Source organism: Rhodamnia argentea, chromosome 10, assembly GCF_020921035.1.
Source record: "Rhodamnia argentea isolate NSW1041297 chromosome 10, ASM2092103v1, whole genome shotgun sequence".
NCBI classification, from domain to species: Eukaryota; Viridiplantae; Streptophyta; class Magnoliopsida; order Myrtales; family Myrtaceae; genus Rhodamnia; species Rhodamnia argentea.
Window position 1 is genome coordinate 18,940,115 of NC_063159.1, and position 27,747 is coordinate 18,967,861.

Here is a 27,747-nt window from a genome sequence, read left to right on the forward strand (position 1 = left end):
CTTACGAACTCTGGAGGAAGAGAACCCTTTCGTTTCAATTCTCACTTCGGAGACTTCTCCAACAATTTGAGCAATTCTGCTAATGGATGCCAAGTCAGTCTTGCACTCTTAAATTTGACAATATAGTTTCAAACCGTTGCATGAAATTTCAATGTAATCCTCTTGGCGAATTGTCACTAAAAATTGCTAATGCAGTGTGTAGTCATCATCGGCTATCCTGCATGATATGTTAATGTAAAAAATTTTGGATCACAAAGTCAGTGGTTCCGCCGATAATTGGCCGAAATGGCTATCTTGGAGTTTTGCGCAAATTTTTAGAACTATATTGATAAAATTGAAAAAAAAATTAGAACTGAATTGACGTTTATACGGTACATTTATGACTAATTTGGTAATTTTTCTCAAAAATCAATTATGTGGAGAATTGGGTCAAACACAGTAATCAAATCCACTTTCTTTCAAAAGTTGATCCTTTTATGGAAAAATGAAGAGATTTATACAACAAACCTTTGAGATAACTTATTTCTAAATAAGTCAATAGATAAAAGAAAAAGTCTTGTGAACTGATTAAAATGCACCAAATTTGTTTTGGCATGAAATTTATTGCTTCCATTAAGAGTAAGTGTTCTTATATGGAAAAATACCCAAAAGGGAGTTCAGTTTTGGTAGCAAAATCAAGTTTGCATTCCATGATTAACAAGAACATCAGCTTCCTTAATAAGAGGAGTTACCCATATATGACAACTATTCAAAACAATTTCTCTAATTGCCTAGTTATGGTCGTTGTTGCTGCCATATATCGAAAACCTTGGAGAAACTAACTAGCATGGTGCTTTTTTCTAACAAAGAGTTATTTCATGCCATGTGTATTATATGAGTATATATATGTAGTTTAAACGACATTAGAACCTTGTCCAAAGGGCAAAAGTTGTCGTTTGAGTTCCTACTCATTCAGACAAAACGTGATCGTTTTCTTCACACCATTGCCCGCCAAAGGACCCTTTTAAGATTCAGCTTGTTATTGACTTTGTTGCTTGTGGCTTACTTAAGGTTTCGCCAACATTGTCTTCATTTTTGTCATGTAAACCATGCACACCCACATTGCAAAGCCAGCCTTAATACTTCTTTTTTCTTGTGATTACACCTTAATCCTTACGTGCATAATGACCACATTTTAGTTTTCTGAGTAAGCAATTACCATTTTTGCTCATCTGTTGGTCACTGTACAATTATGACAGCGCAAACTATCTAGCCGTACACGCGGTATCTTTCCGTTTCTGTATGCGTACATGCCGTTAGCGACTTCTTGCCATTGATTTCGAGACGGAAGCGTTTCCCTTTTTCATTATTCACCATACATTTGATTGGCGTCCGAAGAACGCAATGCTTCTCGCGTGATCGTGTGCAATCACGCGACCGCTCCATTGGATTCTTTTCCTTGTGGCGAGGCCTTTCTGCTTAGGCCCCCGGTTTAGTACAAAAGCAAGTGCTAGATTAATTTTTCGCTAGATGCAAAAATGCCGTCAAACTTGAATTCCGAGAGAGTTTTCTCGTGAGTTTAGGATAAATACAGACTCTCATTGCAGTGAGAGTGTTGCTGTGCTTCGTTGCTGAAAGGAAAACCCAAATTCTCACAGATCAAACATAGCGGTAGCGCCTCCTAAACATTGAAGTAAGAATTCCAAGCCCTTTCGAAAACCCTTCTCTCTCGTCATTAAGATTTTCGGTCGTATCGTTGCCCAAGCATTATAGCGCAAACCATCCTTCCTGTTTAGCTTCTTCGGTCTGCGCTGTTATCGCCATTGTTATCGCTTGGTGCAGGCTTTTTTCGAGGCTTTAAGCGAGATGGGGGACATCTTCGGGAAGTGGTTCTTTGGCGAGGACTCAAACTTCAGTGCCTCTTGCTTGTCCCGGGCAGCGGACTTCTTCGGAGAAGGCCTGGGCATGAGATTCCGAATGGAGCTTCTGATTCTTGCCCTTCACGACAACGAGAAGCGAAGAGAGGCTCTTCGTTTTCTTGCCGCGGTATGATCCACCCTTCTCTTGATCCTTCTTCTTGGCGACGATTTTGGGGTTGACCTGTATTTTTCTTATCCATGCTTGTCTTGTATCGCGTTATTGCAGCGAGACAGACAACCGTAAAGCGCTCAAGTTTTTCTTTTTCGTTTTTGCTCTGATCGTTTGGAGTTGATTTTCATTTTGATCATCACCTTCATGCATTTCATATTCATTTTAAGTTTCTAAGAGTTCTCAACAATTAAAACGATGGGGCAGTTGCAATTTCTTTTTTATCAATTATCTTCTCCATAAAAAAATCCCTGTTTTCTCTAATTTTCTCCGTGTCAACACCCCGTTTTGATTTTCAAAAAGATAAATTGCTACTTTTTTTCGATCAAATGTGAAGAATCACCATACTTTACATATTTTTGGATGTGGGCAAGTACTTAAAAGGCTTAACGGAAAGCTGAAAATAATAATTCTTGTAAGTTTTTATGGTATTTTCCTCCTATCAGGCAAAGAAAAAAAATAATATGATAGGAATTGGGGGCTTGAGGGTCGGTATCAAACCGACATAAAATAGTTCTCGAAGTTTGCAGCCCCCTCCATTGGAAAATAAGCGGAACCAGTCCCAAGTTACAATAATCTTCTGGATACTTCGTAACCATAAAATCCAAAAGAGAGTCATCCCATTTTAAGTTTGCAATTCATGCATATTCATTTAGAGTTTTGAGAGTTCTCAAAATTTAAAAAGATGGGGCAGTTGCAATTCTTTTTAAATGGATTTTCTACTCCGTAAAAAATCTCTCTTTTCACTAATTTTCTTCGCATCACCATCCCATTTTTAATTTTCAAAAAGATAAAATTCCTACTTTTCTGCTATCAAATGTGAAGAATTTGGCATTCACCATATTTCACATATCAAGAGATAGACGATGGCACGTAATTGGTCTTGTTCTTCGACCTCCAAGTTAAACAGGGTTGGATTGCTGCTTCTTATCTGTTCATGGAAGGATCAAGAAATTGTGACAATGACGAGGATAAAAAGACCAAACATTTATCGTGTATCTCTGTCTGACCACTCCCATTTTCTCTATTCGTCTTATGTTCTTGTCTTTTTCCTGGACATATAATGTAAGATAACAGTCATTTATAGAATTGACAGCTGACCCAATTTGGCACGCGAGTTATTTGCTGCTGCAAGTAATTTCTGTCGCTCAGCTTTTTAGACCAGCTAGGAAAAGCCAATTGACTTCGTTAGTTTTTACTCACTCCGGCAGTCCACTTAATGTCACAAAAACTAGAGTCAGAAAAAGAAAGGTACGGTCCAGCTTGGGCTAAGAGCTTATGTATGTATACATGGTTGCATCAGCAGCCTCAAGTGATGACCCACTCAAAGGGCCAAAACTCTCCCACGAAAGCTGCAATTTTTAGTGCAGACCTCGGCACGATTTTAATATCTCTAGCATTACTCTTGTCGGCTCGGCAGCACCGAGAATTCCACCCCAAATTGGCGCCCATGCTGTGGGACTCTGCCGGTATCGTGTTCGTGCTGATTCAGGTACGCAAGGATCAAGCGGTTCGCCTTGGCAGCAACCATCTTCCTCTTTGCCTGCCCTCTAATTCCCCTTCACTTTCACAGGAAGTCTCTTCTGCATACCGGATGGTAAGAACACCGTTTCTCACCGTGGCGGCGGCAGAGCGAGCTTCCGATGCTCTCATCCTTCTGAAGGTTATTATTATCATATCGCTCTACATTACTTCCTCATATTTGTTTTACTTGTTAGAGATCTGAACCTTGCTTATTGAAATGATTGGAGCATCCCACCCCGATGAATCCATGTTTTGATTTTTCTCTTTTATTTCTTGCACAGTGCCTGGCTTCTCATAGTGATGCCAAAAGGTTGCTTGTCAATGGTAAGTCGAAAACTTCTGAGGTTGGTTCCAACCATCACCATGCTTCGGCATTTCTTGTGCGAGACCTCGCTGTCGAAGTCGATCTACGTAGTGTTTTTATCCGATATACTGCATAAGCAATTGAGGATGCATATAGTCGACATTAACTACTTAGACGAGATGATTCCGCGGCTCTGAGAATCTTACGCCTCTCGCCATTCACTGCAGCTAAACTCCAAGAGTACCTGTATCCTTTCTTGACAACCGCGCACAGGGACGAGCTTCATGAAAACTTGAGGCTGCGAAGCTTGGAGGTCATCGATAAAATATTAGAGGTACTCCCCCGTCTTCTTTATACAGGATGTTCTTATTTCAATGTCGGATCTAGTCGTCTCAATAAGTTACATACACAGAACCTGGTCGCCTTCCACTATAACTGATAAAGAGTTGTGATTTCTCTACCTCATCAATTTTTCTTTCATTTCACTTGGCAGGTGGAGGATGAAGAGATTATTAAGGCGCTTGCTGAAGCTCGCATGGTGCTGTTTTGTCTCCGTTGCATAGTGGTGAGCGAGATACCTGGAAAGGAGGTCAGGGCTTCGACTTTCCCGCTAACTTTGCCAATTTAGGTTGCTGTTATAGGGACTTCCAAGTTCCACCCGTTAATAAGGAACACAGAAAGACTGTTTGATGTCTGATCAGATTTTTCCGTTTCCTGCGTAACTCGAAGACCTTAAACATGTTTAACAACCACATTCTGATCAGCGAAGAACTATTCTACATCACAACTTCTGCTTTCCTAGAGCATTGATATCGATACTGCCAGGTTGTGCTCCTCCGAAATAACATGGAACGTAGTTTTACAAGCAGGTCGCTGCTCTCGTTCTGCAAAGGATTTTAATGCATGAAGCCGGGATGCAGTGTTGTTCCAACCCTATTTGCCGATTCGCAACGATATCCCATACTCTGACTTTCGCAGTTGAAGAGCGTGGCGTTGTGCTCTCTAGACTGCTGCTAAGACGGGTTGCGGCTTGCTTCTTGAGCCTCTCAAAGCACTCGAGGTTTGCTTAATATAGCTCATAGTTTCTTCAAAATGTTTATCGGTATACACCTTGATGATCAAGTGCTGCAGAAACATCCTTAAAATCTTTTTTCCTCCATATATTTTCAGCGCTCCGGAGTTGCTACATAATTCTCTTCCTATGAGACTCGGAGATCCCTATATTGCCAACATTCTTGAAGTAAGGAAGAAATTTGTTTACCCAGAAGTATTTCTGTGGCTTTTTTTTTTGGGCGGGTCAAAAGTGTTTCTGTGTTCGAGAACGCCGATGTTTCACTTTGCAGGCAGAACCAATAGCCAGGGATATATTGAGAGCGGCAGCTGCCAATCTCACCTGTAGCGGGGGAAGTGGACGTCGCCCTGTGGAACTGCGACTTGGGCCAATAGGCAGACCACCCGGATCGAGGGTGAACTGAGCGATCATGCGCCACCAGCCAAGCAAACGGAGTTTGCAGAGTGGAATTTCTGTTCAGGCTGGACAGTTGGTTAGCTTGTGTAACTTAGGATCTATAATAAACCCTTGGCCAGTGACCGTGGCATACATTTGCCTGGCATCTGATCTGTTGTTATAAAACTGTTTTGAGTTTTGTATGACTCTGCTAGAGATTTCCTTCTAAGGCATGGTAATCTATCTCGTGCCCGAATGTGCGAATCGGTTACCCATCTAGGATCTATCGACATCGTGCTACTTTGCGGCTCGTGGCCTCACCTCCTCGGACATACTGTTGGGGATCTCGGCCGGCTCGGGCCTCTAATGCTTAATCTTTGGTCGGGTCAATGGCCACTTGGAAACTCCTTTGATACTATCATCGGAGCGACCCTTGGCTAGTGCAAGTGATGGAAATAGAAGAGGATTGGAAAGAAGGACTAAAGATGAAACTGCAGGAAGTAGAGCTTTGAAGTTTGCATTTTTGACTTAGTAGTCTACTATAATTGTACTTTTGGCCCATGCAACAATAGATCAAACTGAGTAGCGAAATGAAGCATAGTCATACTTGGGGGTTTAAATGAAAATTTTCAAAAAATGCTGCTCTAGTTTTAGATTTGTGAAAGATAAGGAGAATACTGCTTTGCAATTTGACCCTTCCTCGGCTTTGCAATCTGACCCTTCCTCCAATTAAAATTGTGCACTTTGGTCAGGCCGTACAATTTTACCCAAAAAAGCACATAAAGACGAGCGAATCAGTCGGTGTTGGAGGAGACGCTGATCAGAATTAGGTGCGAAGATATATAAAGGAGACCGCGACGAGATCGGGGTTCGCTGTCGCTTTGAGGAAGGCTCGATCTCGTCTTCGCGATCCGAGTCTGCTCCTCCACTTGCGACTCGCGTGATCCCCGATCCTCCGCCGCGGGGCGGACGAAGCACTGCCCTCTCACCGATGGCGCTGAACCAGACGCGCGCCTGCTCGCCGGCGCTGTTGAAGCTGGGGTTGGGGGTAATGGCTCTGTGCATCGCTGGTTACATCCTGGGCCCACCTCTGTACTGGCATTTCATGGAGGGATTAGCCGCCGTTAGCCGCTCCTCTTCCTCCGCCTGCCCTGCCTGTGACTGCGATTGCTCTTCTCAGCCTCTCCTCTCCATTCCTGAAGGTAAATGGCTCCGGGCCGATGGATCTGATGACATTAGCTTATTCGGATCCGTTCTAGTTTACGAATCTGTTCGTTATCGTTCTGGTTTTGTGTTGTTGATCTTGCGAAGTCGTTTCTCTCTTTTTCTGCTGATGCTTATGGCAGTGTGTCCATATTTAGAAACTGCGATTGTGTAGTGTGCAAATTTGGAATGAGTTCTTACCTGTTTTGTTTGAAACAGAGAAATTAATAATTGAATAGCATATGGAGTCTGTTCAAACCAGATTTGATAGTAACAGCTACTGGATAGCTTATTGAGTCTGCCGTAAGGATTGTTATGTTTGGTGCTTCCCTCTGAAAAATTTCGTCTTGTGCTTTAACCTAGTGGGCTCATCATGCTGCTAATCTGAATCTACGGCCTTTCGTGGATCTATATTCTTTAACTTCTCACTTTCTGTTGAATTACTATTTTCTTTGGGTTGGTTTGAAGTTGTGTTGAGCTTTGGAACCGTGTTGAATTTTTATTCTGTCCTGCTTTTCTTATTGAATTTGCTCTCATTCGGAAGGTCTACTATGCTCTGGCTTAGTCTAAATCATGTCACGTTGTTTTGATTTCTAATAATAGAATTCTGATTCTGGGCTATGCTTTCTTGAATACAGTAAGCTGAGTTTCTTGCATGAAAATAACCTTTGTGGCATTAAGGTAACTGCTACTTGTTTGTTTCATGTGTAGCTAGTGCATCATAATGAGATCTATGGGATCTGGTAGGACAAATGCAAAGTTTGATTCTCCTTTGGAAACCCTGTAGAATTCATCTAGTAGAATCTTTATCAGATCTTTGGCTTCCAAAACCTAGCATCTAGTCCCTGGATTTTGGGGGCATTAAATGCTTACTTCCTCCAGGGTATGATAGAACATTTACTTGGCTTATGAGCAACGGTATATTCTCAATTTCCGTAGGAGCAGCTGAGTGGTGTTTATCTGTTTCGACATTTTTGCTTCCATTGGGTGTTTTGGAAACTCTGAGAGTGGACTTGGCCTATGGGTAACAAATCAGTTGTCTGCTTCTTGACATCCATTTTGAAATGCATGCTACCATTGATGGACCAGTCTTGCACTACTGGAAAAAGCCCTGTTTGAAATTCCATATTGTGTCAGCTCTTGGGCTATCTGGGACTGGGAAATGATCTCTGTAAAAGCGCTAAAAAATAACACAAGCTGAATGTCATCTGGCTTTCAGCTGCTTCTTCCAGATTAGGACATGTCATTGCATATTTCCAGTTCAGCCCCTTTCTTGTAGGCATAACGATTTTTACTCTCCTGGTGCATGTGAAACTGTCATAGCATGCAGGTTCTTTTGATGTTTCGGGCTTGCTTTGATTCAGTTTCCCTTCCCTGTTACCTTTAGTTTATTGGTCCTTCACTGGTGCATCTGTTGAACACTGCTTCTGTTGATTTATCCTCTGCTCTACTTTTGAGCTCTTAATTGATGGCTAACTTTCACTAGTTTCTAATTTTCCCATGCGGCTGCAGGACTCAGCAATGGCTCCTTCGCAGGTTAGTCTCTTCTTTGTTATGGAACTGCATTATCTCCAAGAATGTGAAATTTTTGCAAAATGTTTTTGTCATGTATCTCTCATGTGCATGGAACTAGTCAACAATTGGCATACAATGGTCAACTTCTATATGTTAAAAAGTCTACTTTTTCGCTTCATTCCATTCTCTGTTTGCAACTGGTATCTAATGTAATCCTTGGAGTGGCAACTACATAAGTTTGGGTTCTGGAAAACAAAATGGGAGACATCAAGAGAATGACTGGGAGAAACAGATGTCTGCATCCTTTTTCTTTATGAGATCGAAATGAAGAGAATGAAAATGTTGAGAGTGTTAGAGATTATTTTAAAATGTGAAAATACCAGAATGACAGGCATTTTATCTTGAGAAAGCTATGTATTGTTTTTCTTTTTCAATTTTTGGTCAGGAAACTAGCATAAGAATTATATAGTTATTTCTTAAATTTATATCGTTCCTTATCAATAAGAAAAAATAATAATGGTCAAGGTGAAAATCTTCGACTCATTTTCTCGTCTTTGGAGTTCTCTTCTATGTCATAATCAATCTTATTTTCCTTCCATTTTCAACTGGAACCCTTTCATTTTTATTCCTCTTCATACCCTTTCTCCTAAATTAACATTGCTATTTGAGAACTCCATCTGCTTTAATTGATCGCAGAAAGACTGATGTGAGAAGCTTGGAAATGGAGAAACTGTAGTAGTTACGATGGTGTACGAATATAGATATTTCAGTCTAGCTAAATTACCGGTTCCTACTTACCCAGCCCATACATTACGCAATTTCAATTTCGTAATTTTGTTCACTTAATCCAGCATAAGTGTTTGAATGATGTTGTGTTAAATATGCAAAAGCTTTTGTACTATAAAGGATCTCCTTTCACAAGAATAAGACCTGTATTTTGAGGAAATCCAATGGCCAAACCAGACTTGGATACCTTTGGGTTCTGCATGTCTTTTTTTCCATTTTTAGATCAATAACCTTGGAAATGGTTGGTTCTCAGAATAACATGTTTTTCTTTTACTGTTATTATGTGCCTTACAGATTGTGCAAAGCGTGATCCGGAGGTCGGTGAAGATACGGAAAAGAATTTTGCAGAACTTCTTTCAGAGGAATTGAAGCTCCGTGAAACTGAAGCTTTGGAAAGTCAACAACGCGCTGACATGGCTCTGCTCGAAGCCAAGAAGTTGACATCGCAGTATCAGAAAGAGGCAGACAAATGCAATTCAGGAATGGAAACATGTGAAGAAGCAAGGGAAAAGGCTGAAGCTGCATTTGTAGCACAAAAGAAGTTGACGGCTATGTGGGAACTGAGGGCTCGACAAAGAGGATGGAGGGAAGGAGTCACCAAAGCTCGTTCCCAGTCTCAGGGAAACGTGCAGTCAGCTTAGAATGTCACTAGTTGCAAAATGCTCATGTTCAGTTGAAAAGGTGCTGGAGGAAATTGTATTACGGTGTGCTTTCCAGGACTGGCTTTTGGATCAATCTGATCTAAATCTCTGGCCGCCATCAATATTCATTGCCCTATCGAGTATGCAGCCCATTGCGTTGTGGAGGCATCTGAGGAAGCAAAGCAGATCAGATGACCCTGGTTCCTGTAACATATAGTACGTAACCCTAGGCTATTGGGTTACTGTGTGAACCTTGTTGATCTTGAAAGTGAACCATGGAAGTCCATTTTACTGGGGATAAGTTATTAGGATGTGTTATGTAGAGATACGGATGGAATTAGTGGGGAACCATGGAGTCCTGAATCAATTTCGAAAACTATGGTTGATTGCTGTGTTTTATTGCATCAAATTTTTCTGCACGTCCTTTTCTCTGTCATTGAAAGACGGGATAATGAATTGTTTTGTAGGGGTTCTGTTTCTATTAAAACTCGAACATTTATGGTATGTCAGGTGATTTATCTTCTACAGGATGGAGGCATGAAAACACACAATGCAAGGAACACGATTTCGTGAGTGATCTTCTCTCGTAACCGTCCATCTCCTTTGTATTGATGGAATTGTTCTTATCTAGAGTCTCGAACTTTTGTGCACGCGATGTCCTCACATAGGTTAGGCTCAGAATCTCTGCACGTTTTATGTATCAGGATTCAGGAACACGGGACCACCGCCGTGGTCAATGGTGAGTTGGCAATGACACTGTTTTAAAGTAGATTTCTGCTCCGACAGTTTTGAAGGGTGCATCTGGAATGTACCGCACAAGCCTCTGCGTAATTATCACAGCTAAATCAGTTAGTGCAAGTCTTTGATTGAGTGCCCTGGTGGCTGCACCTATATGGCCATGAATGTTAGATCACCACCGGCGACAAACACAACACAATGCTATCCAAAGAGAGATGAATGGCAATTAGTGCACGTGCCACTAGTATTGGAACAGAATTGAGAGTTTGAAGTACAGAGATGATTTGAGAAATTATAGCCCTACGTGCCAGTCGCCGTGAGGGGAGAACTCCCCATTGTTACAACAATCGTTGCGACTGGAGAAAAAGATCTACAGTGATTTGATTGCCAGCCTGGGAAGGGGAGCGAAACCCAGCCACAACAACAAAAGAAACACAACTAAACCTCTAAGTCACATTACACATTTGCACATGGCATGATAAATTTCTAGGCACCATCTTCTTTACGCACATTGTGACCAGGAACACGAATGCTGAGGTCGTCCATGTTGATACAGCCAAGGATGCTCAACCCGTGTTCGTTTGCCAAGTGCAATAAGCATATGAAGCATAAATGGGGGGAGATCTCGCCGATGCTTGCAGCAGCTCCACAGTCAGCTGGAAAACTGGCCAAGATCTGCTTGAAAGACACGGCTTCTTCTTGATCCTTCTAATCAAAGCAAATTGATTATATCACCTCGTCTTTTTTCCAGACATGAATAAAGTTTGGATATCCAAAACAATGAATACACCACAAGACGATTAACAAATATAGGACTATTGCGGGAGTCATTAAAGAAAATCAGGAGAGATGAGTAGTCGATAGCCTTGAGTGAAGTTTTGTGCATAATAGTTGTCCCTTCCTTTTATTGGATGAATGCAATATTTTTATTCTATTATTAATTTCTAAATATTATGGCAAAATATATGTGATTACGATAGACTGACGATTACAGATCCGTTACTCGGAGGTCCATAGAAGCTCCCCCATATGGATGATTTGCAAAACAGAGTCCTGGAAATTACAAGTAGTGATTCCACTTGATTTATTTGACAAGTTGAAGAACTAGTTACAGAACTGTGCAAGAATGTGCTCACAAGGACATCATTAAATCAAGCATAGAGTTATTATCCGCATCTTTAAATAGATAAAACTATTGATGTTGACAGTTAAGCCCTAGTTCCGCTATAAATAACAATAATGATGGCATTTTCATTAGTAACTATGACTTTTAAGAAAGCATGACAAGGTCCATCTCAGATTTTACAACAGGATGCACTAGCAGATCTTTTGGCCATTTAAGGGAAGAAGCTAAGCATACCTGAGTAGACATTTCAGGAGGTCTAAGAATACGATCCCAAAGAGTCTCTTTCAGGGCTTGGACATCGACTTGCTTAGAGGTTTTGTCATACTGAACTTCAATTTTATTTACCTGAAAAGGAATCATTTATAATGCTGAGTAAATATGAGGAAGCAATACTTTATTAAAATGAATAGACTAAAGAGGTAAACTAACAAAATGAACACTAAAAAATTCAAAAACGACCTGGCGGGGCTGAGAAACAAGTGTGTCAACATCTTCCTCATCACTATGGATATTTCCATCATCAAATTGTTGGTCAAAGACATTCTCATGGTCCCAAGAGGTTGAGGGTCCAAAACCATCAGATGATTCTCTCCGCTCATCTGAGATTGAATGAAGGCTTTTCAATACTACCAAAATCACAACATATACCTGAATATGCATTCATAGGAAATAGATATACCTGACCATTTTTTCTGTTTCCTGCCAAGGCACTGCAGCAAGTGAAGTATATATCATTGGCATGGTTTGGCAGGGTTAAAGAAGAAATCAAATATCCACCACTTGTAAATACTATTACCATTACATTCGGTAGGAGAAATAATTTCACAAGACTCTCTGGTTGGTAATGGCAATCTTCCGGCAATCTTATGTTACATGGAGCTCTATTTGCAGGCAACAGCAGTGACTTAGGATTCTTGGGAGGAGCAAATATATCTGGCATATCCTTGTCCAGAAAGCTTGTGAAGTCAATCTCAACTTCTACTTGTTTCTTATATCTAGTTTTTTTAGCAGTGGTTGGTGAACCACTTTCCACAGCATGCTTTTCTTCCTTTCCTGCAATGAGGTTCAACCTACATTACTTATCCACAAAGTGACAGGAATAATCATGCCTTCTGCAACTACACATTCTCCATACCTTTAGGCTTCCGGAACTTCCAATGGTCAGGACCTGCCCAAGCATTGTGCTGGGTGTTAAAACCCAATCCGAGGTAAAGATAGCTCTCGACTTCCTCTACCTTGTCTTCTGAATCAGGGTCGTGATAAGAAAATAATTCATTCTCCTGCAAAAGTCACCAGAAGTAATTGAGAAACAACTTCTTTGAATTCCAATGTAAAAAATAGAGCATCATAATAATCTCTATTTGGTTGCAGAAACCATATGAATAAGCGCAATAAATACCTCAGTATGGCTGGGAACTGTTGGATCCACACAATTTGACTCTTCCACAACCACACTCGGATCACCATTATCATCATCCTGATCCCAGGTACTACAGTTTTCAAATGTGTCAGCACCATCAAACACATTGCTGCTGCTACATGTAGCATCACTTTGCTCTTCTGGCTTCTGAAAGACAAAATCTGTTGGCCTTCTATTGTCTTCATCAAATTGATCGACTATCATCCTTAAGGTTGGTGTAATTTCAGCCTTCATTTGCACATCCAGTACCATTTGTTCAATACATTCTGTTAAGTAGGACAGGGACATGTCAGTTATTTTTGCCACAGCCTCAAGCACATGAGCATGCAGACATATTTGTTGTATTAATAGCAAAAGAAAGGCATCAAACCTTTTGCAAATGAAAGATCAACTGTGTCCAATTTATCGTTTTGAATGTCTGACATGCAGTTTCCAGGTACTTCCAAAGAGTCAAATAGCACCCGGCACCCACCATACACTCCAAGATTATTCAACAACAAGCCCTTTGCTCCACCTTCATCAAATTGTGCCGATGTCTGATGGTAAAGAGGATCCACCAAAAATGCAACTAGAACGGAAGTGATCAAGCTAATTGTTAAAAAAATCGACCTCTAAATCTCGAAATCATACAAGATGAGGTTGAATGAGCAGTCACCGTCAAACTTCTTCACATTGAGAGCCTCAAAGGATGGTTCAAGTGTCGATAATGGTGATATCTGCAGGCAAAGACTTCTGTTTGCTTAAAGATTGAAATTTGATTACTTGGAATTCTACTAAATTTGTTTTTCACATTTTCATTATATATAGCCAAAACCTTCTTGTCCGTATCTCTTTTTGATCGACACTCTTCTTGTCCACCATCAACACTAGGATCCTCCACAACACCATCTGAAACAGATGTATAAAGAAAATGCCACAGTTACATCAGATTATAAACACGAAGCAAAAACAAGAAAGCAAAAATATTTTAAGAACCAGAATCATCTCTATATAAGAAAATTATACCTGACCACACAAATCCATTTGCAGGTTAACAGAAGATGTTGTATCTACTATTGATAGGAAAACAAGACCGATGCCACTGACCTTGTTCATTTTCTTGACCTGCTCTGTTCATTCCCCCAAGGACTTTGTAGGCCTCTGAATGCACAGAATCAACTCTCATTGAGTATATCTTAACTCCAGCTTCCAACGTGCAACTAGCCTGAATTGAGAAATGTAAAGGTGCAACATGCAGATTTAGGCATCAAAATTTCCCGTAGAAAGATTTGCAACCAGCAACCACTCAAACCCTTCCTCTAAATTTCTAGAAGAGTTGCTTCTGAATTGACCAGCACTTGTTTTTACTGCATCTAAGCAGTTACACTATCTTAAACCGATTAGCTGCTTTCAGAACTTTCAAAAATTCCCCCAACAAATGAAGCTCATATAAAATGTGAGCCCATGGACAATTGTTCCTCAACTAACCCATAGACATAATAGCAACGGGCATAAGAGCTCACCTTTTGAAAATTCGTCTCCGTGTCATTTTCTTCTTCGACCTTAATAATTTCATAGAGATGGTCTATCAATCCCAGCTCCCACGTGTTCTTCTGGTTGATTTTCTGCACCAATAACATTCAAAGTAACCAGACAAATCAATAGCAGGATCATATTCGATCAAGGTCAAAGCAGGAAGCAGAAAGGAAACATACATTCTCGCTCGCGAGCTTGATGCAATTGTGGAACAACTCGAGAATCTGCTGCTTCCCGAGGCCGGGATCGGCATCGCTACTCTCGGGCGGGGGGTGCGCGGCCACGGGCTTCCGGCGGATGGCGGCAGCGCGGGCTGCGCGGGCCTGGGCCCTCTCGAGGTCGTCGTCGTTGGAGCCGAGGAAGAAAGGGCTGGTCGGGGACTGAATCCGGTTGGCTATGGACCTGTGCCTAGGGCTGACGATTTCAGCCATGAAGCCGAAGCGAAGCCGACGAAGGAGAAGGCCGCCTTAGGGTTTCGAAGCGTCAGGATTTGGGCAATTTGGGAGGAGTTGCAGTTGAGAATGGAGCACGAGCATCAGACGAAAGGAGAGGAGAGTGAGAACAGATAGAGAAGATCCTGTTTCGCTTTCCTCTTTTCCCTCCGTTTGGTGGTGTTTGAATTCTGCGGGGACGACGGGAGAGCGATTTGCTGTGTTCAGGTGTATTTGTTGTTATAGTTGGGTCACCAATGGATAGGCGACACGTGCGCATCAACCTTTCGTTAACCAAAGTCCGGTCTCATCGTGCGAACCGGCTGATCCCTTTAATTCGTTGATTCTTTAATCTCCAATTTTTAGCATCACAAACCTTTTTACTAGAACCAAAAAAACTGAAAATATTTCTTAAAAGTTAAATTCACGGCAGAAGATAGTAAAAAAAAAAAAAATTGCTGCATTTTTGCTTAAGTGCAAACGTATTTTGCTCATTGTTATACAAGATAAATTACTTAAATTTCCTCGATGCATACTCATATGCATATATGATACTCAAATAGATTTGGAGATCAAACCAAACAAAATATAAATAAAAATTAGACTTGGAAGGCCTCCTTCAAACTCTCGGTTCAAACCAGTAAGAATTTGAAAGAGGATACAATACTTAAGATACCTTCAAGTAATCCTTCTCGTGTGCCGGAAACATAACATACACCGGCGAAGATCCGCTTCTTAACCTGTTCCTAAATGGAGAAGGATCCAAAGTGACTCGAACGAACGATCTTCGGCGCATTGAAATGGATACATACATCGACAAGCAGGATGAAGATGGCACTGCATTCTCAAGAGAAAGCATCTCCGAGCAGCAGTATACTACATGCTAGTACAAAAGAGCAACGTCACCGACACAACCATTCTCACAAGATACATATTCACCATCCCACACCAATCTCAACCACGGGAATTCTGGAGAAGCAGTTTGCTGATATGCCGGCACAGATCGACTCATACAGTGTGGCGATCGGATGTGATTGAGAAGGTACTTCATCTAGTTCTTTTGGTGAACGGCTATTTGGTGTATGTCCATGTCCTTCAACATGACGGAACGGCCACATGAATCGCAGGGAGCAGTTCTTGATCCACAGATGCTCTCATGCTCACACAGACCTCTTAATCTGTCTCTCATGTCCACTGCAGTGTCTCCTGCATGAACCATGTCCCCACAGAAACGACACGTGATCAAGCGTAAGGGGCAAACTGAAGCTTGGTGCTCAACCTGCCAAACAAGTAATAAAGATAAGCACAATAATTAAGTAAGTTGGATTCCAGCCTCGATTTTTCCTCTCCTTAAAATGCTCGGTATCCCAGAGATGCAGCAAGATCCGAACAACAAGGAGCAATCAACTACTAGTCCCAACATATTGTTTTGAAACGTTATACGCATAGAGGCAACATGTTCCAGACATGCATTTGTATTGGAAAACCCAGACACATTGACCAATTCATGACCGTCAATGATTCAAGATAATGCACAGATCAAAGCAAAATGGCAAGAGCCCGTGGAAATAATCTAAGACATTACTGTAAAAGATGTTATAGCAATTTTTAGCAGGAGGAAAAGCTGTTTAAATCTTAAACAGCAGAAATACAAGAACGCGTTACTTACCATTTGCACCTTTTCTAGGACAACTCCACAAGGACATTGAATTGGCTCATGGAACACTTTCATATGCTTCTCCATTTCTACTTGCTGAAAAGCTTGTCCACACTTGTCACAATGCACATGGTTCTTAGCCTCCTCAACTCTAAGAACTATTCCACAACCCACATGCTGACAAACTACGTTATGTCTACTGCAGTATGCTTCATGCAGTGCTATAGTTCTACTAGGTATGAATCGCTTGCAGTTTCTACACTTCACAGTATCCATCTCTGCAGGTGAAGATGAGGACCCCGCTTGTTGACCCACCGTCCTCTGGATTTTATCATTTATAGTAACTGATACCAGGAATTTACTTGTTCCCTTGAAGCCATAGATACCAACACTATAAGCGCCTGCTCCAAGACCCTTATCCTTGAAGCTAAGAATCAGTGTCTTTGAACCCACATCATGTGAAGACCACTCATGCTGATGTCGGGTTGGGAATATAAGGGGATGCCTGGATATATAAAGATCAGTGTCTCCCTTGTCTGTTTCTGCTTCTATCTTCACCTCGACCATGGCATTTTGAGAAGAAATCTTCTCCCAGACATCATTGTCGATGGAAAACTTGTAATAAACATAGTTACCTTCGTCAACCATTCCAAGCTCAGACTTTCCTGGAGTCAGTGGTATGAGCCTGCGCTGATCTGTCCCCTCCAGAGTAGAATCAGGGCCAACTATATCAACCTCAATGTCTGTTTCTAGAACTGACACACTTGAAGCAGGTTTCAAATCGAGTACACGTAACCTGTATATAAGGTCACCATAATTCACAGCTAGAATCTCATTTTGAGAAAGAGTCGCGTGCTGCCGCAGGCTCGTTTCAAGAATAGCCTTGTGATTGGGCAAGTCGGAGAAGCCCATCCCATCAGGCTGCAGTTTCGCATAAGTTCCTTTTGGGAGCCAGACATAGCGAACTTCAACTAATGGAGTCGCTGGCGAATCTGTCTTGAATATGTTACTCCATACATGAGGTGGAAGTCCAACAGAACCTTCACCTGCAGTAAACTCTAACACACCACAATGGGTGGCCCCATTCTCGTCATCGTCAGTTTTTGTATCCACAGGATTACCTTGTTGAACCACTGCCAACCGAAAGTACATAGGGCCCTTATCCAAGGCACCTTGATCAGATAATTCAGTGAAGCAGGAAGGTGGCAATTTGATCTTGTCGCCACTGCCCTGAAATGGCACCGCCTCCAGCAAGCGGTAGAATGAAATTCCTTTCCCAGTCAGCAAACTCTCTCTCATTTGCTCCTCAACCTGCAGTTAGGTAGTGGTAGAGTTTAGCTAAAGAGTGCACCTCCTAATCACATGAACAAGAAAGAACATTCCATGAAAAGAGCAGAGAACATATATAATGTGCCAGAGTATTAGCATTTCTTTAACTGAATCCAACCTGAGAGATACACTTTCTTTGTAACTCATTAAAAAAACGCAGGACTTGAGGCTACAAGATGCAAGTTGAGAGAATACTAATCGCCCAAGTGAAGCTTGATCACAATGCACATCAAATATTGTAAAAGCTGTCATCTCGAGGAGAAACTTGGCAATTAGTTTTTTTAATGCTACCTTGTGTGACCTCAGTCACCATAATCTTCTGCTAGAAATGAGACGTATTAGATGGGGTCCCACTCCTATTTGGTTTGCTCAAAGTAGAAGACTACAAAAGAGGCAGTCATCAACTAATGGAAGAATAGTTATTTTGGAGGGCATGCCAGTTTTCAATTTTGCTTCTATGCTCGAGGGGCTCAAATATGTTCTCAAACAATGGAGTCATGAGAAGGTGGGAAACCTGGAAGAAAAAAATTAAGGAGACAATTTAAGAAGTTAAAAAGCTTGACGATAAGGAGATCCAGATAACTCTATTAGAGGAAGAGCACTTTAGAAGAAAAGAATAGGAAAAAAACTCGTTTTGTTGATTGAGAAATCGAAGAAACCTCTTGAGACAGAACTCTCGGAAGATTTGAATCGATGAAGGTAACAGATTTTTCAAAAGATGCCCAATGCTTGTAGAAGATATAACTTCCTCAATAAGTTGGAAGTCACTGGGGAAGTCGTTGAAGATGTGGATGTCATGAGTGTGCGATTATCAGAATTTTATGCTCAATTATGCAGGGAAGGATGTTTAAGAGATAAGAAATTGGAGGGGATGACGTTTACTTCGCTTGATCCTGACATGGCTAAGATGTTGGAAGTACCTTTTGAGGAGGAGTAGATTAGAAGGCCAGTTTTGTATTGTGATGGAGATAAGACACCGGGTTTGGATGGATTTACGGTCAAATTTTTTGAGATTTTTTCATGACAATTGGGAGATGGTTAGCAAAGATCTAATGAAAGTTTTCAAAGAGTTCCATACTTCTTCGAATGCTAGACACTTTGCACATAAAGGGCTCACGCACTTGAACAAAAGTATAGGACATATGTTCTACTCTTGAAAGAATTTCCAAAATGGCCGGAGGCAAGACTAGTTAGCACAGACAATCATCTGAAATATTCTAAACTGAGCACAACTAGCATGCCCTCGCCTTGACATACAGGTTGTGATATGTTAGTTAAGGAACAAAGCATGTAAAATTTGATTCTTTTTCAACTTAAGTTTTCCAGCAACTAGATTGATTAAATACGTAACTTCAAACCTCAGGAAACACATGATATCACCACCATAACACCATTCACATGAGAATATAAACTTAAAGATGGTTCTGGCTACATGAAAGTTGCTTCACCCAGATTCAGCGTAATAATCAGCAGTGGCCTAAGACGAGAAGGGACATCTTAAAGCATAAATGGCTACATCTGCACCACCCACTCAATTAGTTACCTGAACAAAATCAACTTGGGACTCAGCTCTACATTGCATGTTATTCAAAACGAGAGCCTACTTACATGTTTCGGATCTTTACTAATGTTAGCCTTATCCATTTAACTTTTCGACAGCTAATTCTAATAAGCACTAAGCAGAAGGATACAACAATAGTGAGCCATGGGAATAACCACAAGTCTGAAAGCTGTGCACCTATATATCTAGCACAGTTCGTTTGATGGAAAATCAAAGAACGTAACCAAAGGTCTCATTGTAATGGAACGCCAGTCCGTACAAGAACTTCAATCAAGGCTATATGGCACACGCATGGCATTAATGGAAGATGCATTAAGATGAGGCCAAGGACAATACTTTCTTCACTCCACAAGGGACTTAGCAATATATCAAGCTTTAAGCCGATGCCACAAGTGGGAGTTCTGTGCAGATATGACCTGAAACTAGAGCTACGAACACCAACTCCATAAGTGCTATTTCGCCTTGATAAGTCATAAACCACCGATTAACATTTCCGGTGAAAGCAAATTTTAGTTGGGAGACTCCTTGAGCATGTTCATGAGGAACTATCCACTTCTAACCGCAACAAATTGTGACTAAATCAACTATAAGGAAGCACCTAGATCTCCACTCAACCAAAGCCCAATCGAGCTTCCCTGACCCGAGAGTTGGATTCAAACTCAAGTCATACCTCGAGTAACAAAGCGATTCGAACTAGATAAAAGAATCTACTCAGATTACATATCGCAATCACCGAGCAAAATTTTGATCATCTCATCCCATCGGAACGACGAGAAGCGAATGTCAGTAGTACCTTTTCCTGCGCTTCGAGAGCGTCCAGCCTCCGAGATCTCTGGACCGCTTCGATGGCCTCCCGCTGCTTTCTGGATTCCTCCTTCGCCTTCCTCTCCCTCTCCAACCTAGCCTTGGCCTGCGCTTTCCTCTCCTTCTGTTCTTTCTCCAGCTTCTCCCTCGCCCTTCTCAGCTCGAAATCCATCTTCCAGGTCTCTTCTTCCCAGCGAGAACACGAACGACACGGTGATCTTGATTGAATTTATCGAGGCGATGGATGATCGAAGGAACAATGGGAATTGCAAATCGATTTCCTTCCTTGGCGAGTAAGAAAGGTGGGAGAGAGAGAGCGAGTTAAATTCGTCTTCTCCTGCTCTGTTTGCTTTCGATTTTTCTTGTCCGTCGAAACTGAACAGAAGAAACTCCAGAACAATCTGGGCCTTTTGTTCTGTCCAGGCTTTACACTAACTTTGGGCTGATATATTCTCACTTTCGGCCCAATTAGGATTTTCTTGTCAAGAAGGCCCAATTAGCATCTGAATATAGAACAGGGTCCGAAATCACGGTTGGTCTATTTGGGCAAATTAGATTGTCTTAGGGTTGTCGCAAATTGCCTCCCAACATTTCAAATTTTCGCAATTTGTGACCCGATTTTGGGAATCGGTTGCAATATGTCGCCGCCTGGTGTCGACTCCGATCCAAATTTGCTCAGAGCTCTGGCCATGCGTAGCATGCGACTAATCACTGAGGGAAAAAATTTCGTAGTAGAAGAAGAATTTGGAAACACATTACATGAGGAAAGCATGCGACTAGAAGTTCCGGCAAGAGTCAGCACCGGATGCACATCAAACAATTCTCTGTTTTTGAATAATCCCTTTGTTTTTTGCCCCTCGCATATACACACTATACATGGCCAAGTTGCGTTTCATAACTAGTCATGTGGTCAAACATATGAGAAAATTTTGGATGGAGTCAACATTAGGGAGCTCATCGCCACAATACTCCAAAAAATCGAGGGGCAAATCGTAAAAATTGAAACGCCATGAGGCAACTTGCCACAATTCCAAAAACTTCGAGGGCAAAATGCAATTGGGAAAATTGTCCAAAAAGTCCTAAATTTGTTATACTTGTGCCACTTCAGTCCTCAACCTTTTAATTTTATCAATTCGATCGGCAACATTTTTGCATTCACCAATTGAGTCCATTCGATCAATTTTGGTCGAAAATCATCGATGTGAAAACCAACCGTCCTACATGGCACAACCGGTGCTAATGCAAAATTTCTTTATTAATATTTTAAATTTTTTCCACATAATTTTTTTCTTTTTTTTTTCTTTGTCCCTCCATGGGCTATCTCTAGGGCTCGTCGATGGCCAGCAGAGGTCGCTGACCACAAGCGAGAGCTTGGGCCGGGGAGGGCAGGCCTCTGTGAAAGGCGGGATAGGGATCTAGGAAAGAGATCTCTTGGACCAGAAAGAACTCTTGGTTTGCCATATGCCACATGCGCCTGCCTCTGCCTAGGTTGATTCTGTTTGTCCTTTTGGCCGCAAACGGCACACCTCAAATTCAGTTTTTGATGACTGTTGCATATAACAAGAACTACACCACAGTTTCCTGGTAGTGGTACATCGACTTCAGATAACACACGGCCCATCGCTAGAACTCAACCATGAAAAGCATTTGGCATTTAATTCTCTCAATTGACCATCCCTTTGTTCTGCTACTCATGCATCTCCAAATTTGAGTTTACCGCGTCCAAATCAGGCTAGGCAAGGTCAAACATCAAACCAACAAAGGAGATCACAGGTTTCTGCCACTTCAAAGGTTTTCTTTTATGGCATCCGATCATGCTGTTTGTTGTAGCATGACAAGGTATGAGTATGTATATACAAGGAAGAACGTACATACAACCAACGCGTGTCGAAATAGCTCCACAATAATTCTCTTTCTAGGGAAAAGGAAAGACTCACGAGAATAATTTACAAATCGTCCTTGACCAACTACATGAATATACACATACTACATAGGAAGGAATGCTTAAAAAATGTAATTGCATGATTCCAGTAAAAAGGGGAGATTTTTCTACCTTCCAGACATTAGATTCACCAGAGCGTGGTTCTCGTAGAAGGAGCCAACATCCCAATCCTCCGTCGAAGATGAAAGCGTCATCAGGGCCACCACAATAGATCTCATGCTGGGGCGCAGTTGAGGATTCTCTTGTGTGCAAGCTTTCGCAAGCTGGGCCATCTGCACGAGTAGAAAACTCAGCAGTTATGATATTGATTCAACGAGAAAGCAAAACTCAAATGGCAGGAAAATTCTATCGGGAACCCCACCTTCCGGACAGAATCAAGCGGATAATTATCTCCAAGCCTAGGGTCAACAAGCTTGCGAAGGTCCTCTTTGGGATCGGGTTGGTTAAGAACCTCTTCAAACTACAGATGACGAGATTACAGCGATTAATTATCATAATATTTTGTCAGAAGCAGTCTATGAGTTTCAAAAATACACAAGGAGGCACATCACAATCATGACATGTCCACAAGTACGGAAAAAACCCGTCACCAATTCACATGAAACCGGTAGCAAAGAAAAAGTCAAAACAGCCGATCCCAGATATAATTTGCTTGTTCGAGTTAGAGATAATGTTCTAAACCTGTATTAAATATTTTGGGGCAAACTCCAAGTTTCTAGTTACTCTTACTAGCTATATTAGGACAAGGGAAAGAGAATAACCAAAGCAACGAGGCCCTTTGATTCAGCAATAGAACCATTTGCCTTGACTACAGCCTCCTTGGCAGAAACAAGTTCGTAAAGGACCACACCGAATGCGTACACATCAACTTTAGGAGAGACATCGCCATACTGGGCATATCTGCACAGAGAAGTTAAAGTAACTAGGTTGTACGCGTATGTCCAAAGCTGAAATAAATCGTCACCTCAAAGATCTGCGTTGATGTTTCAGGTTAAAATGCAGAGCATGAACTCTTCCACACTAATTTTGACTTACAATTGAGCAAGAGCAGTGATGGAAGATTGACTAGTGATATTTCTCCAACCATAATTATCATTCTTTGTTAGTCTGGATTGATTAGATTTTGCACAGCGAATATCAGTCTACTTCATGAAGAACAGTTTTACTTGGAAGACCCTTTCCATTTTACTCAAAACCTGGATACTACTTATCACAACCCCAAAAATGTTCACAATCTCAAATCAGCGATGATAGCCATGATTGCATTACAAAGCGCATAGCTTCCCAACGTCTTCCAATCAGACAATTATTTAAGAACTATAAATCCATATATGGTTGCTGGTGTTTATTCCATCCCCTGTCAGTGTCAATGCCCTCCCACACACACACACACACACACACACACACACACACAGAGCGAGTCAGAGAGCGTCATACTCGGGCGGCATGTATCCAAATGTCCCTACAAGTCGTGTGGGGAGAGATGCGCTCCCAACCTCAGTCAATTTTGTCAAACCAAAATCTGCCACCTGTCGTACACTATGTTAGTTCAATAACCAAAGGGTCCATCCAGGTGCAAAGATCAACAGAGAACAACCTTAGCATGGAAATTCTTGTCTATCAATATATTTGCCGTTTTAATGTCTCGATGGATATAAACTGGTACTGTATGCTCATGGATATATTCAAGACCTCTTGCAGAATCAAGGGCAATCTGAACCCTGGTAGACCACAGAAGTGGTTCCCTATCTGAAAATAGATCGAATGTACAAATCATCACTGGTCAGAGATTAAAATGTAAAACTCACCAAATAATATCCTCAAAATGTGACCAATCTCACCTGAGCCACGCAAGTGTTGGCTTAAGTTTCCATTCTCAATATACTCGTAGACAAGGAAAAGAGAACCCTCAACACAGTATCCAATCAAACGCACCTGAATCAACCATTAATATAAGTCTTTATTTGATGAATAGTAGAGAGTAATGACATTAATTTAGATGCGGTTCAGGATTTTTGCAGAAATAAGGGCAGCCTCTCATCTACAGATTCCATAGTGGACATATCCAGATGATCGGCATCACTAAATATGGTAAGTCAAAGAGAAATGGAACAGATGCACCAGCAAATATTAATGTTAACAAATAGCATATGAAAGCACAAAATCTGTGCACACGAATGTCACGGCCCCACACGGTCCAACATTTCCACATCGACACACACTGTAGGAAACACGTAGGATTGATTGATGTGGAAAGGTGTTTCCTTCATAAAGGACAAACTACTATAGTCCGGAAATTAGGGATTTACCAGGTTAAGGTGATGAACATTTGTTAGAACCTTCAATTCAGCAAGAAATTCTCTTGAAGCTTGCATGTCCATCTTCTTAATTGCAGCCTTCTGCATGATTTCCAAGAAGAAAGTTGTGTGAGCGCACTGATAGAAAACTGTACTGACAACTAATTGTAGCACGGTAGAGCATAACAGTTGTTTCAACTGAATACAGAATCCCTAAATCCAATAGTCTTGAACCAGATAGGATTGTGCTGGAGAATAATTATTGTGAGCTAAGTGGCATGTAAGCGACTGGAGCCAGCTCTAGGGTTTGTTGAATCAAATGCAGTGGCGCTGCCCAGATCGAAGTTTAATAAGAGTACTACCTCATTATCCAGCTTCTGATGAACTTACCCCACCTTAACCAACAATATTAGCCGTACATTAATTGTAGAAGATATTTTTCGACAAACCTCGCCTCGCAATTCAGCATAATAGACAGCTCCGAAGCCACCTTCCCCAATTTTATTAGCCAGGCTAAAATTGTCTGTAGCCTTGGCCAATTCTTCATATGAAAACTCCACCGACTTGTCCACAGTGATTCCTGTAAGACCTGTTGAAGCACCACCAGCTGGACCAGTTGATTCAGAAGGTTTTGCTGAGTCACTTCCTGGAACCACACCATGAAGATTGGGCAAACATCAGTCAGGGTACTCATTTACTCTGTACGAAAGTTAGGGGGACAAACAAATCTTCTTTCTTGCGTAGACAAGAGCTAAAACTGCTTGCCAAAGACAAAACAATGTGACGCCAATAAAATATAGGAAGGTACGGTGGATAAGAAAAACATATCAACAGCGTATCCCCTGTTGAAACACAAAGCATTCTCTAGTAATTCCATTCTAGAACACTGGCTAAATAGTTATTTTAAGCAGCATCAAGTCTCGTCTGCAGAAGTAATTTGTGGATTCTACTTCTACAATAATATAACTCATACACAGCAAGAAATAAAAGCCCATGTGACTGACATAATGTCCATGCACTGTTGGTGACCAAAGACATATAGATTGGAATGATTTCATCCAGAAAGTGAACGGACATATCTGTAAGCGTAAATTTTATCTGCCTGCCAGAGTCGCAGAATTTAAAAATGGACAAGCCAGTTAATCTTTAGTTCTGACATATTTGGCAAAACAGATGAAACGTGAAGGATGGAAATCAGCAATAAAATTACCATTCCGTGCTTGAGATGATAATTCATGAGATCCCGTCAGCAACATTGCCTCCTTCATTTTCTTCTTTCGATACATTCCAGCATATAGACAAAATGCCAAAAACGACAACACCACCACTGCTGCGGTAGATATGCCAACAATTGCTCCAACTGATAGTCCTGCTATGAAAAAGTCAAAGATAAGCCAGAATTCCTTAAGTATAGTTATGGCCAGCCATCACCACTAGGATATCGAGATGAAGTTGCGATCAGAAAATCAATATGCGGAGAGGGACATTCAACCTGTGCTGGAAAGAGGGAAAAACAAAAGGATAAGTCAGACAACTGAGAAAGGGATGGAATGCTAAACAAACTTCCATATGATGAGCAGTCTACTACAAGCTACCTTGGGTTCAGAGCTGGAAAATTTCCACTAGCATCTGTAAGAAAAGTGAGATTTAAGTCAATACCACTATTGCAACTTCTGTCATCATGTATTTAAAGCTCAATACTTAGGCCAGATACCAGATTTCTAGTATCCAATACTTCACAGCCGTTATGATATCAGGACAAAGGAATGATAGACAATTCACAAACATGACTATTACATTTACCATTGGCAAATTCTTTCAGAGACTACACACTACAAACAAACATGTTTGGCTAGCCAAACAAATAAACACCTGGAAAAACCTAATCATAAAGAAGCAACTCATCCGTGCCGTGACGGGAACTAAAACAAAATGGGTAACTAGTAAAAGATGGCATTCCAGCTTCTAAATGTTCGACATCACCTAAATAGTGCAATTGCATCTGCTGCCACTTTGCTCCATATGCCATATTAATCTGGTCGTAATAAGCCGAATTAGATCTGACATTGTATTGAATAATCGCCATCAGGATTATATAGACCAGTCCACACTTTATGTAGAATGACCAAGCTAGCTTTCTTAAATAACTCTTCACATCTCATGAAGAACAGTTCCACATCATTTGTCTCTTCGGAAACATCAGGCGTAATTGGAATGATACAGAGGTCCAGGAACTCATTCAAACACTAGGGGAGATACATCTTAACCCAGTCTAGACAGTCATTTTAAACATTAAGGCTCCTTCTAAATTACCTGGTCGCTGAGAATTTTATTGCTCGGATGGAGAATTAACAGAACCGAATAAGCATGTCCTGAAGGAGAGTGAAAAAAACTCACCTTTCCCAGGAATATACACCAGACCACTCCCTCGGCTAAAATTCACACCAGGATTATAGCTCTGCAGCAAATCGGTCGTCAAATTCACGCCCTGGGCGACCGACTCGAGAGTGTCCCCCTCCCTCAGCGGATACGTGATAAACAATCCATAATCCTTAGAAACAGAGCTGTTCCCGCACGAACAATTAACGGTCACATTCAAAACCGCGTTGTCCGGTATATTGGTCGCGGGATAAGAGTTGAACGCCTGCAACCACGAGGCGGTCGTCAGGTTCGAGTAGTACTCCTGCGCGACCCCATCGTAAGTGTCGCCGGCGCCCACCGAGTAGCTGAACACGTGACCCAGGAACTCGTCTCTGATGCAGTCGCAGCTGAAGGGGACGTTGATCCTGGTCCCCCACAGGACACTGTCTTTGTTCGGGATCGTGTCCTTGTTGTAGCTGAGGATATCCGCGACCGACGCCGACAAGACCTGGCTTATGAAGGACAAATTCGTGCCCTGCCAAACGTAGTACGAGGCTAGGGCTTCGTCGCAGCTCCTGCTACACTTCGATTCGACTCGGCAACAGGCCGAGATCATCACCACCGCCAACAAGCCGATCGTCCATAATCGCGGCTTCATCTGATCGAGGGAACAGCAAGACCGGAGCTCGAATCCGCCGGAGAAGTGAAAAAGAAGAAGTTCTCCCGGGACGGGGTTGCGTTTCGGGGACTTTGAACTGGTCGAAGGCGAGTTTGATTTTTCCTCCTTCTGCTTCTTCTTCTTCTTCTTCGTCTTCTTCGCCGCTTCCTGGCGTTGACCGGCGATATTTTGGTGCTTTCTGAATTAAGAAATAGAGGGAGGGTCCGGATTGCGTCGTGGATACTGACGATTTGCCGGGGAGAAATGATGAGGGTCGTTGATCCGGCCATTGTCGAGCTTTTACAGCATAAAACAAAGCTTCGAGATTTGTCGTATTGTCAGTCCTAATCGACCTAACAGTAAATTCACTCGGTCCTGGGCTCACGGGTCCGCGGTGAAGAAGGCGCGTGGGAGGAAGTAA

At 41.7% G+C, this 27,747-nt stretch overlaps 5 protein-coding genes across 10 annotated transcripts; 2 read left to right on the forward strand and 3 right to left on the reverse strand.

The window, feature by feature from the left end:
* Positions 1–1,625: 1,625 nt before the first annotated feature.
* Positions 1,626–5,508, forward strand: LOC115747590 (CCR4-NOT transcription complex subunit 9-like). Its single transcript, XM_048271536.1, has 9 exons — positions 1,626–2,025; positions 3,488–3,559; positions 3,641–3,730; positions 3,873–3,915; positions 4,123–4,229; positions 4,389–4,484; positions 4,765–4,955; positions 5,066–5,135; positions 5,239–5,508. Exons 1-9 carry the CDS (start codon positions 1,846–1,848, stop codon positions 5,368–5,370), a joined length of 981 nt encoding a protein of 326 aa, XP_048127493.1. The 5' UTR covers positions 1,626–1,845; the 3' UTR covers positions 5,371–5,508.
* A 581-nt stretch (positions 5,509–6,089) lies between these two features.
* LOC115747546 lies at positions 6,090–9,956 on the forward strand. Its single transcript, XM_030683748.2, has 3 exons — positions 6,090–6,544; positions 8,058–8,081; positions 9,141–9,956. The coding sequence occupies exons 1-3, from the start codon at positions 6,334–6,336 to the stop codon at positions 9,485–9,487; spliced, it is 582 nt and encodes a 193-aa protein (XP_030539608.1). The 5' UTR covers positions 6,090–6,333; the 3' UTR covers positions 9,488–9,956.
* Positions 9,957–10,430: 474 nt separating this feature from the next.
* Positions 10,431–14,983, reverse strand: LOC115747544 (condensin complex subunit 2). 2 transcript variants are annotated; one of them, XM_030683745.2, is made up of 13 exons: positions 14,466–14,983; positions 14,274–14,375; positions 13,858–13,975; positions 13,586–13,659; positions 13,427–13,487; positions 13,142–13,339; positions 12,751–13,037; positions 12,487–12,631; positions 12,148–12,404; positions 12,031–12,061; positions 11,811–11,950; positions 11,586–11,696; positions 10,431–10,930 (listed from the first exon to the last, which is right to left on the reverse strand). In XM_030683745.2, the coding sequence occupies exons 1-13, from the start codon at positions 14,715–14,717 to the stop codon at positions 10,712–10,714; spliced, it is 1,995 nt and encodes a 664-aa protein (XP_030539605.1). In that variant the 5' UTR covers positions 14,718–14,983; the 3' UTR covers positions 10,431–10,711. The 2 variants fall into 2 exon arrangements, with proteins under 2 accessions (XP_030539605.1, XP_030539604.1); XM_030683744.2 differs by having other exon boundaries at positions 10,432–10,933; positions 14,466–14,982.
* A 306-nt stretch (positions 14,984–15,289) lies between these two features.
* Positions 15,290–20,419, reverse strand: LOC115747628. Its single transcript, XM_030683849.2, has 3 exons — positions 20,058–20,419; positions 16,387–17,685; positions 15,290–15,996 (listed from the first exon to the last, which is right to left on the reverse strand). The coding sequence occupies exons 1-3, from the start codon at positions 20,238–20,240 to the stop codon at positions 15,769–15,771; spliced, it is 1,710 nt and encodes a 569-aa protein (XP_030539709.1). The 5' UTR covers positions 20,241–20,419; the 3' UTR covers positions 15,290–15,768.
* A 1,427-nt stretch (positions 20,420–21,846) lies between these two features.
* On the reverse strand, positions 21,847–27,668 carry LOC115747606 (lysM domain receptor-like kinase 3). Of its 5 annotated transcripts, XM_048271041.1 has the most exons (14): positions 27,503–27,668; positions 27,419–27,466; positions 26,705–27,360; positions 25,903–25,936; positions 25,800–25,804; positions 25,518–25,679; positions 24,757–24,953; positions 24,320–24,409; positions 23,852–23,945; positions 23,608–23,759; positions 23,448–23,539; positions 22,772–22,910; positions 22,372–22,470; positions 21,847–22,282 (listed from the first exon to the last, which is right to left on the reverse strand). In XM_048271041.1, the coding sequence occupies exons 3-14, from the start codon at positions 27,324–27,326 to the stop codon at positions 22,118–22,120; spliced, it is 1,851 nt and encodes a 616-aa protein (XP_048126998.1). In that variant the 5' UTR covers positions 27,327–27,360; positions 27,419–27,466; positions 27,503–27,668; the 3' UTR covers positions 21,847–22,117. The 5 variants fall into 5 exon arrangements, with proteins under 5 accessions (XP_048126998.1, XP_048126997.1, XP_048127000.1 ...); XM_048271040.1 differs by lacking the exon at positions 27,503–27,668 and having other exon boundaries at positions 26,705–27,487; XM_048271043.1 differs by lacking the exon at positions 27,503–27,668 and having other exon boundaries at positions 24,757–24,941; positions 26,705–27,486.
* Positions 27,669–27,747: the final 79 nt, after the last annotated feature.